Source organism: Herpailurus yagouaroundi, unplaced genomic scaffold (assembly GCF_014898765.1).
Source record: "Herpailurus yagouaroundi ecotype Mexico unplaced genomic scaffold, PumYag 163, whole genome shotgun sequence".
Lineage (NCBI taxonomy): Eukaryota > Metazoa > Chordata > Mammalia > Carnivora > Felidae > Herpailurus > Herpailurus yagouaroundi.
This window is the reverse complement of record NW_024412404.1, coordinates 796,264-807,382: the sequence shown is the minus strand read 5'-3', so window position 1 is coordinate 807,382 and position 11,119 is coordinate 796,264. Positions and strand designations below refer to the sequence as shown.

At 37.1% G+C, this 11,119-nt stretch overlaps 1 protein-coding gene across 4 annotated transcripts in view; it reads right to left on the bottom strand.

Moving 5' to 3' along the window:
• The window catches only part of BICC1 (BicC family RNA binding protein 1), a 302,810-nt gene that overhangs the window by 22,746 nt on the left and 268,945 nt on the right, over nucleotides 1-11,119 (bottom strand). For 3 of the 4 annotated variants that reach the window (XM_040485072.1, XM_040485074.1, XM_040485075.1), the window contains 4 exons: nucleotides 10,591-10,756; nucleotides 7,913-7,952; nucleotides 7,268-7,422; nucleotides 1,368-1,524 (listed from right to left, as the gene is read on the bottom strand). In XM_040485072.1, coding sequence (XP_040341006.1) covers nucleotides 1,368-1,524; nucleotides 7,268-7,422; nucleotides 7,913-7,952; nucleotides 10,591-10,756 — 518 coding nt within the window. The remainder of the gene's footprint in view (nucleotides 1-1,367; nucleotides 1,525-7,267; nucleotides 7,423-7,912; nucleotides 7,953-10,590; nucleotides 10,757-11,119) is intronic. The other variant, XM_040485073.1, reaches the window with a different exon arrangement.

Below are 11,119 nucleotides of genomic sequence, written 5' to 3'. Positions count from 1 at the left end.
CCGCCATCTTCCCTCTCTCTCCTATTTATAGTTTTTATAATCTCTTTTAAACTCCTTATGTTTTTAAAGCATCTCACAAAAGCCAAACACCTGTTTTTCCTTAATCATTCCTTTTTATTAATGAGTTCCCTATCTTAACTCTCATCCTGAACTTCAATGCAGCTAAGTTGTACAGTCAATTTTAATTATCCAGTGTTAAGTGAAGGGAAAGGAGATAAAGACTGAAAAAGAAGCACAAAACTAATTTATATTGAGCCACAGAACAGAGATCATTTCCACCCCTAGATCTGCACCTGGCACCAGCCTGCCTCACAGCTCCATGCTCTTGTCAGTGGTGAGGTGCCCTGCCCACACAAGTTACCTGGCTACTACTGATAATACACTTGGAATGTGTTTGTTTTTTTTTTTTTTAGAGCTGGCTGACACCATGACTGGCCTTTTCAAATCGGAGACTCTTGATAAAATGGCCAACCTAATTGATGGCAACAACTGTTACTGAGTGTCCACTACACTCACTTAGATTGCCTTTCTTCAAGTATTCTTCAAATACTCCAAACTATGTTTCAGGATCCCAAATTCATCAAAAACCCTGAAAAAGGCCATTAGGGGAATATCTTGTGATTACTATTGTCAATTCTTGTCTGCTTACATATTTATACAGCCCAGAAGTGTGAGAGCTGTTACAGACAAAACCAATAGACGCATGCTGAATCTTCACCACATTTGTTCAAAGCCAGAACCTGTATGCTTTAAACTTTTTCTTCCTATTTATGCCAACCTGGCTACATATTGTCATTTTAAAAAATTAAAACTTGCTCTTCACCTTTAGTAGCTACCCACTGGGCAGACTTTATTTTCCAAGATGCTAATTTGATCTCATTTGGCTCAACTCCTTTACATCCCTGTCTTTTCCTTATCATCTGGATGTTTGTGGGAGCATGACTCATCCATACATTCACTCAACAAACATTTACTGAGTGCCTATCTGTGTCAGAACTGCTAGATATTTGGGAAGAAATAACAAATAAGCCTCTGCCTAACAATGCTCGGCACATGGGCAGTTTGTAAGTTCTTACTGAATAGATAACTATGGTTCCTAGCTTGTAGAGCTCAAATTATCCACAGGTATAACAAGAATGAGTGTAACAAGTGCTAAGTGAAAGCACAGACAAAACGCAGTGGAAACAGAGAACTCCACCATCTGCTTCACCTGGAAAAATAAGGAAGGCTTCATAGAGAAGGTGGCATGTGATGCCAAATACTTGAAGGCATGGGGTTCAGAGTTTATATTTGAGCATCACCCTAAATCAAATGGGCAAATTCCAGACTGATTACATCTAAAAGTATGATGAAAAGTCAAAGCTCACTTGATTTGTTCTGTTTACGTTTGGGGCTGCCAATAGAAGCGGCAAATTCACTAGGACTTGTGGGTCCTATTCCATTTCGGTCTCTCCAGTTATCAGATTCACCTCCACTTCCCAAGTGTTCACGACTGTTGGACCTCGAGAGGGACACTGATGAACCCTGTAGACAATCAAAGCCAGATGAGGAGATATTTAATAAGGTAGGTGTCCTGAGCTTTGAGGAGAAAAGAATGCACGTTACACCACCACCGTTTACTTCTATTGTTCACTACTGCTGATTCTCAGGAAGAGGCCATGCCATCTGTCTATAGGCCTTCTATCCTCCAGCCACCATGGACACCTGGTAACATACACAGTATTCATTCACTCCTCCTTCATTATGAGAGCCCCCAGCACAAAGACTGAGTCCTATAAGATTTGGAGCAATGGATACTGAGATTCCTCCCTATTATAGAGAACCACACAGTAAGTCTTCCATCTGGTAAAGCAGAGATTCTCTGCCTTGTATCACCTAAAAAGGACACATGGGAGGGGGTGTGCCTAGACCTAATGCTCTAACAAGAATACAGCTCCCAGGCTACTAGAGTCAGAGTGGAGAGAGAGTTGGCATTTCTTCCGTGTTACCCTCATCCAAACAATTATATGGTCTTTCTAATAAATTACAAATACCTGGAAATATTTTTAATTCCCCCAAATAAAAATTTAAAAGATCTCAAAGTTTGAACTGATTTGCATTTATTTATTCATTTAGTTAACCAAAGGCAATCTATTTTGTACTATATCTAGAGTTTTGAATTCAGGATTCCCCGGTTTTCAAAGTATCCTGTTTGTTAGATAAATTAAATTCTAATTAGTATATGTGCTGCCAAAGTGAGCACTGTTTGTTGGGGAATTCTAAGAGGATATTTCACAATTCCATAAATTCACTTCATTCAGTCTCATAGCAGTGTAACCACAACTGGCCATGCCCTCCTTTTTTTTTTTCTTCATCTCTGGCCATGCCCCCCTTTAACACCCTTTTCTTCAAGCACTCCCCCCACTTCCTGTAGCCTTGCAGGATCCTCCTCCACTTTTCCACTCCAAATATCACATTATCCTGGGGCTGGCCCTAACATGCCTTCTTGTCTCTCTCTACACTTGCTCATTAAATAATCTCAACCTCTTTCAGAGCTTAATGACAACCATGACTTTCAACGTTTTACTTCCAGATTTTACTTTTCTGTTGAAATTTATAATTGTGGAATTGCCTTGTAGGCATTTTAAACTTGGAATGCTTGAAATTTAATTGTTGACGACCCATTCCCACCAGCTAAACCCACACACACTCCTGCCCCAGAATTCCTACATCTCACCCAGTTGCTCAAGCCGAACTTCTGAGTCATCTTCATTCCTCCTTCCCCCCACCACAAACAATTCATCAGCAAATTCTATAATCTCTTAACATACCCCAAATCTACCTTCTTCTTGCCATCTCCACAACTGTAGCCAATAGCCAGCCTCCTTATGAACATTTTATTCTATTCTTGCATCCCACCCCAATATCCATTATCCAGAAAGCAACTAGGCTGATTTTTTAAAAGCAAATTAGAACAAATGATACCTTCTGTGTAAAGTCTGATAATGCTTTTCCAGTACTTTGTCATGGGCTAAGATGCTCCCTAGCTGATCCTCTAGGGATCAGAGCCTCTCTAACTCTGTCTTCCCTTCCCACTGCCCTTCCCACCCAACTTCTGCTCCATGAACTTACCAGCTGGTTCTGACTTCAGGATGATTATGCCAGGATGATCAAAGCCTCTTACTGTTTCCCTAGATCTTCACAAAGCTGACCCTTTCCTGTCATCTAGGTCTTAGCTTGAATGCCATCTTCTCATTAAGGCCTGCTATGACTACCCACTCTAAAGCAGGCTCTGTTGCTTATTTATCAGGGACTTTTATTACCTAATGGCTTCTTGTTTGTTTTGTATCTCTCTGTACCTAACAAAAAGAAAGTTCTATCCATGAAACCAAGAACCTGTATTTAAGCACTGTATCCCTCAAATTGTGTCTGGAACACAGAAAATGCTCCATAAATATTTGCGGAATTACTGAATCTAGAGATACGTACCTTTTTGTACATCTATGAAGAATTCTAATTCCCTTTGCTATGGGATGCCCTTTGTTGACTTTTGGGATGGGGCAGAGGGAAGGAAAGCTCCTGAGACCAAAGAATGGTGTTTTCAGTTAAAACTATCTTTAACGTCATACTTCAACCAAAATGAATCCAATGTAGCAAGGGAAATAAGAACATGCTCAAAACTGGCAATTACCAGAACGTCAGTGAGATCATTATTATAGTATTTATATGTATATTTAAAATTCTACATCTAAACTCTTTGAGTATTAAAAAAAAACACTCATCTAAGATCTAAGCTGACTTAATGCACACAGCTATATCAGATCTGGCTAAACATGGTGATTTCTAAAACCATTAAGTAAAACGTTCTCTTGTGATACCTACTACTTCATGATCTACTCACTAATCCAAAGTGTCACAAAGCACAGCTCATCTCCATTCTTGGATTTGTAAAACTGAAAATAATCAGACAACTTCATTACTCTTAGTGGTGGAGAAATTAAAAATCATCTTTGATTCTCAAGGCATGTTTTTTTTTTTTGGCTTTAGAGAACATGTAGCAGAGATGAGTGGCAAATAGAAAAGGAAAATCCCAGAGCTTTTGTAGATCTGTTGATGTTACAGAGATAATGCAGGTCAAAGCAGCCTTTTGTTCCACCTTTCATGTCTCAGTATATGACCAAGTGGATTGGGTCATATTTTTGAGTAGTGGGAAAAAAAAATGCCTCAAGCTGCCTGCTTCTTATCTAAAGGAGCTCTTTGGAACAGGCTCATTTCTCAAAGCTGCCCTCAAACTGGAAACAACTGCTTAAGTCTAGCTTCTCAGAAATCTGAATAAGAAGCTCAGAGCATCAACTTCTTGCCTCAAGCAAGCTTCCTAGAGCAGGAAATTCCATGAGCCTTGATCCCTGGCCCATACCCATCAGAACCTACTGGCTAAGCAAACATGCTTCTCCTCATAGATCAGCATTCTACTTGTCTATTTGGGTTTGTTTTGTTTTCTTTAGAATGTTAAAAAAAAGTGTTTCATGTCATCTTCTAATTTCAAAATATTAGTGCTATATATAAGCAGAGAGGTGGTCAATCCTTCAAAAAAGATTTTTAAGTTCTCTCTACTTTTCTTCTCTATCCCACCCTGTCTCCATGTCCTAACCCAAAGAAGCAATCCTCACTGCTCAGTTTTTAATCCTTCTGAGCTATAGCAGAATAAAGGGAAAGGCATGCATGTGCAGATAGCAACTGCTGCATAATATCAGATCATGCTATTGTAAAGGACTCTCTCATCCCCTTTCAATGGATTTGGGATGAATGAAGAAAAGTTCGAGTCCTACACAACAGGGAAAATCTAGAATGCTATTACCAAAGAAATCTTGGTTATATCTTTTCATCAGCATTGTTGAAGGGGCTATAAACAAAAACAGGTTATGAGGTGAAAGCCCATGCACTAATCTAGGTGTTCACACCCTCTCCCCCACCTTCCAGTGTGAATAGGTTGCTAGATATTAACTAGGAAGGTGGAACAGACTAGCCCAAGATAGCCAAAAGAAAAAGTTACAGGAGCCACTGTACTCAGCCACTGAGTCAGGACGCTGGCACATCCCTGCCCACAGAAGGTGGTCTATCCATCCTTTGACAAGTGCTGGAGCAGAAGAGTCTTTTAAGTTCTGAAATAATTTCTGCATTGTCCTCCTAGTGTTACATCTCTGTAAAGCAGTGTTTCCAGAAGGGTGTCTGCATCAGAATTGTACTAGGCTTTTCCTGAAAATGTAGATTCTTGGTTTTTGCTGCCCATCTAATGAATGAGATCCTGGAGGAAGTATCTTCATTTTTATCAAGCTCTCTAAAGAGAATCTTATGTCTGTTAAAGTATGGCCACATGGTTCTAGATCATTTACTTATTACCTTTGCTATGTACCCTCTTGGGTTAAACCATTAGGAAGAGAAGTATGAAGGAAATTTTGTAAAATAAATTCAAGTCTTTTCTGTGACACCTACTGCCATGATCTCATGTAAAACACTTAACTGATCAGGGCCATTCTTTCCTCACTGGGAGCTTGTAGGGACTGAATAAGCTTGAGGATGAAAATGCACCTTATTAACTACAAACAAATTATGTGATTTACGCTAATTGTTACTAGCACATTATGTGTTCATATAATATTCCAAGGCATTCCTTTGGAAATAAAAAGCATATCTAGCTGGACATAATCTCAACTTTCAGCAGGTGGTTGGTCTTCTTCAGGGTAAAGTTCTCCAATTTGAAAGAATAGTACCTGTCAAATATTACTGAGAACTTACCACACACTGTGCTACATACTGGAGGGTTTCTTCCAGGTCATCTTCAAATTAACTCAAATTAGAAAACAAGTACAGAGGAGAGAAGTCACTCATCAAAGCTGAACATCTTATTAGTGGTGGGTGTCACATTCCACAGCCCCTTCACTTGACAGCTACATTATTAGAATGATCATCATTTCAAACTAACAGAGTGTTGGTCTTTAAGCACACATCTGAATTAGCATTTCTTGAGTAAAATATTTTATCTCTGAAACTAGAGAAACACGATCAACCACCTAACACTTCACTCTGCCAAAGGCACGCGTGAAAATTGGCTATAGGTGTATCAACTGAAAGCCTAAGAAGTAGCACAGCAGTTTTAAGGTCTCTACCAACAAAAGGAAATGTTAATTTTCTGTCAGAACTATAATGGCAGAGAGTGGAGTATGCCTCATAGAACCTCGAAATTTTTCACAATGGTTCCTGTGTTCTAGCTGCTGACAGTAACTTCAATCTTTATATACAGCCTGCCAGGTTGCTACTAGATAGAAGTCTGACAATGAAATTCACATGAGACTGTTCTTTTTAGTATTTTCTTTTACACTAAAAAACAATGAAAAAATTGCATATTTCCTTTTGCCTTTCTTCAACAGTTTAATTTATTACAAAGAAAATTGGTGCAGAAAAAAGATCAATCTACAATGGCTAATGATTTTGAAACCCTTAACCAGTAATTGTTTTGCAGCCTACAGTGTTCTGGTTGAACACTGTGATTCTTGAATTAATCATTTTTATCCACGTTTGGGTTTGCATTCTATCCCCAGTATTGTGTATGCATGTGTGTACTCTAATTCCACCCTGGCTCACAAAAGGCTTACAGCCAAAATCTGATACTGTCAGATTGAAAAGGCCTTGCTTAACAAGTCACGTGGAGCCTGGCTGAGAAGTATGGAATGCTGGATCCTTTCCCCATGTGGCAAGGATGCCAGCTTCCCAGTCTCACCCTGAGCAGTGCAGCCAACATCTGGGAAACATAAAATTTTGGAGCTCTTGTTTATGATACTTCCTGCTGTGTTCCTGGCACATCTGAACATGGTGAATATTTAACTCATATCTGAAAACTTATTTTTGTTGAATATTTGCTTTTTCCCCCTTTGGTGCCTGCTAGTGATACTCTTAAATAAAGGGATTCTTTATATATTTTTATGGAATAGTACATCTGTCCTTTGCTTAATCTCAGCCCTGCTCTATCATTTATGACACTTTCTCCCCCTAACAAAAACACATTTATCCAAATTTACATCTCTGTAACAGCTTATCAACAACTTTTAAAGAAGGTATATAAAGATAGTAACATACTACGTTGAATCAAGTTGATAGCAACATGTTCACAGGAATAGAAATTAGAACAAATCACCATTAACGACTTCTCTTTATGTAAATAAAGAATGGTACCTCTCTTGTTTGCTGAAAGGACAGACAGGAAGAATGGGTAGGGCACAACTGTACAAACCTCAAAAGTGGTTGTCATTGTGGGCTTATAGGACACATGGTTGGCCCTTCTCAGCTCCTTTATAGTTTCAGCTGGCATGGATTTAGAAAACCCAAGGCCACTCCAGGTATTTGTGGGTGTTCTGACCTCTGTCACCACTGGTTTCTTTAACATAGCTTTGGGAAACAGAACATAAAACAAATGTTTGGTATTTTTAATGTTTTTCTTAAATAAAATGTTGATGAATGTTGTTTCTTTGATAAAATGTAAAGAAATTATCACTGAAAATTATTTCTTAACATAAAATGCCTTAAAACAGCTTCATAAAACACTCAATACCAAGTAAACTGAAAAATGCTACATTATTTAATTGATCTCATGCTATTCTAATCAACAAAATACATTCAACCTCAACAAAATGTGTACAACTTGAATCTAAACATTCTAAATTTCTTTTTATGAACAACTTGAACCTAAACATTCTAAATTTCTTTTTATGAAGGTACAATTGCTCAATTAAACATGAATACTAGAAAACCTTTTATGGCTCTACTAAAAATATATATATTATATATATTAATATTATTATATATAATTATATATTATGTTAATATATATTAATGTATATTAATATATATTAATATAGATCATTAATATAGCACAAACCTTTAGTTGCTAATAGTTTCTTTTGTTCATAGTCAAATGCCTGAAAATAAAACAGAAAGTATCTTTATTGCCAGTCTATCCAAATGTCATGCCAACACTCCATAATTATGAACAAAGGTTTTGACTATAGTCCATGAATCTGCCTGGGACACATGCTAAGCTTTGCACCACAATGTGAATCCAGTGCAAGTCTGATACATTTCAACATGTTTTCAAACTAATTAATTAGAATAAATTAACTACCTCTGACATGACAGTGATAGATTTAGAAATTTTCCTTCAAAAGAAAAAAATATCCTACTTACTGTGAGTATTTAATGCACTAGGGCCAATATATGCTAAAGTATAGTGAATAACCTAAAAGTATTAGGGCTAAGTTTCAAAACACGCATCTCCCAAATGCTTTCCGGTTATCTACTGGCCTCTTTGTTTCTGTACATCCTCTCCTCATTTAAGTAAAGGATGGCATGAAATGGGATGATGTTAAGACAACTTAAGAAATTATTTGGCCTAATTGGCATAGTCTTTGCTTTTGAAGTGGGATAAATGACTAATGTCTAGCTTTGATCTGTAATGACATTAAGCAATACAATAAAATTAAACCTAGTTACTTTTTATTGTACAGGACTAGGAGGTCATCATTCATTCTTTCCATTCATACTGAAAAAATGAGTATTCAGTCAGTCATGTCTAGTAGGGACCAAGGCAGGGCATTTTGAAGAAATTAGTCCAGACATAGCTACATCTCAAATGCTACTTCAGTGTTCTCAGATCTCCAATTTAGGGGATAGCTAAGACTTAAGAATGTCTCAAAGGCCTACCAGGAGGGCTAAGAACCAACTAGGGAGAGTTCTTTTGACCCTTCCTCCAGGAGGACTATACCATCATATATAGGGTGCCCATGTATGTTGCAGTCTGAAACAGGATACTTCTGAGAGTGAAATGTGCTACACATAAAAATTAGGCCAGAATTATAAAAGTCAATGGGCTGATCCAGACAAACCAGGATGTGTGATTAACTCCAAGAACATGACAGTAAATGAGGAGAGCCAGGTTTTTAGATAACACAGGTCGATAATGTTTTTGAAATCCTAGGTCTAAAATGGCCTTGGGAATTAAAATCAACTTGTAATGATTAATGTCTATTGGTAAGGTGTGGGGAGATCTTAAATTCACTTGTTCAGTAAGTATTTATTGAGTGTGTTCTGGTTAAAGAGACTGTGCTGCTCTTTGTGGAAGAATATAACAATGCATCAAAAATTGTCTAGACCCTCAAAACATACAATCTTAAGTGGGGATGGGTAAAAGAAACAACTAAAATTAGGAAGTGAGAAAAGTGTGAAGAGAGAGCTGGAGATACAGCATTCCAAGAATGGTCAGGAGACAGAGATCATTTTTAGCTGCAGGAATCATCAGTTAAGTCTTCAATCTCTCCCTCTGTCAATGCTTGGTGACTATTATCATTCAATTCTTAGTGACTTTAAAAGTTAGCTCTTCATTAATGGCATAAATAAATCTATTTAAGTTGAAACTCTATCACCAAGAACATTCTTATCCATCCCAAAAGAAAGGAACATGAAAATGATTCACTGTAGATGTAAACCTGACAGAAAAGAAGCACCAGATGGACAAAAATTAGAAAAAGGGATAATATAGGGGATTAGAAATTGCTTATATAAGAAAATTTTAATTTATGTGAACTGAAAATAAATCCACCAGAGAAAATGTAAATGTTTTATAAAAACATTTATCTAAAAACTCATAAAAATGTTCAAATGTGAAGGATTAAAAAAACAGACAAACAGGCCTGAACTGTAGCTTTCACTAACATCATAAAAGTATAATTTAGTTCCATGAGTTAATTTCTTTGACATACCTGTGATAGCTTGTTTTTAGGATTCTGTGAAAAGTTATGCCCTTCTTTGGGAGGTTCGGGGAGGGTTGTGGATAACACATCTTTTACTATGAAGTAGGAAAGTCTACCTAGCAATTCTGATACTGAAATAGGATGTTTATACGAATCTCTGAAAGCACAAAGTACAAAATCTTTACCTTTCATATTGTAGTTTATACGGAAATCAAACTTTCAAATTTCATGATCAATAGTCCACTCTGAATAACTAGCCTAATACTTTAAAAATGGATAGAAAGAATATCCCTGCTTAGGAAATAATCATAAAATTCTCTCAACTAACATAGTCATCAATAATATTTAGCATTTACTTTCAAAAACCTAAAGCTTCAGATTAGTTATTTTTATAACTATCTAAATGACACTAAATTTATCATCTCCATTAAATAGATAGAAGAATATTATATTTACCCAAGACTAAGTCATGAGGCAGTAATACTTAAAAATAACAGCTTTCACATGTATGTAAACTTTTTTAAGTGACCGATAAGTGATGTCATTTGTGTAAGATACAGTGATGTAAAACATTTTATGTCAATTTTAATATTGTATTTTAAAGAATTCTTCTTGGTTAAGCTAACTCCTGCTTTTCATTTTTAACATTTACGGCATACCAATTCCTAACTATTGTGTATACATTTAAATTAAATTTTGACTACAATGCAGAAGGAACCCCTAATTCTGCTCTACTGTTAACCATTCACTGAATTTCCCATTCCCTAACCCAACCTCCTACATTTGGAAGACTCTCATTTTTTACCATTACCTGCATGTTGACATATGATGGCCTTGGGGCCAGGCAAGTCCTTTCAGAGTTCTGCTGGGCAGCTGCAGCCCTCTCAGCAGCACGCTCACTTCCAGGAGCCTTTTTGTCAGTCAAAGGGCTTTCTGCAGCACTTAGCTCAGGATCTGAGAGCAGTCTGTCAGTACTGCTGTGAAACAGTTTGGAATTTAACACTCCATATTTATATACAAATGTACTGAACATCCCCTATGTGCCACATTTACTATACATCTATACCACTGTCAGCTATTTGTATGTATTATTTCATTTAGTCCTCACAATCCCTCTCTGAGGTAAGTAGTAGACAGATAAGGGAAGTACCTTACCCAAGGTCATACCTCTGATAAATGCTAAAGCTGAAATTTGAACCCAAGCATATGACTCTAGAGCTGCAGTTGAAATGATTTCATGATACACTTTGATAAACATTGTATGTGTGGCATATTGTATATGGTACATATGGAATAGACACACAGACAAGATTTCTAATTTGCACACATCAAGAAGACAG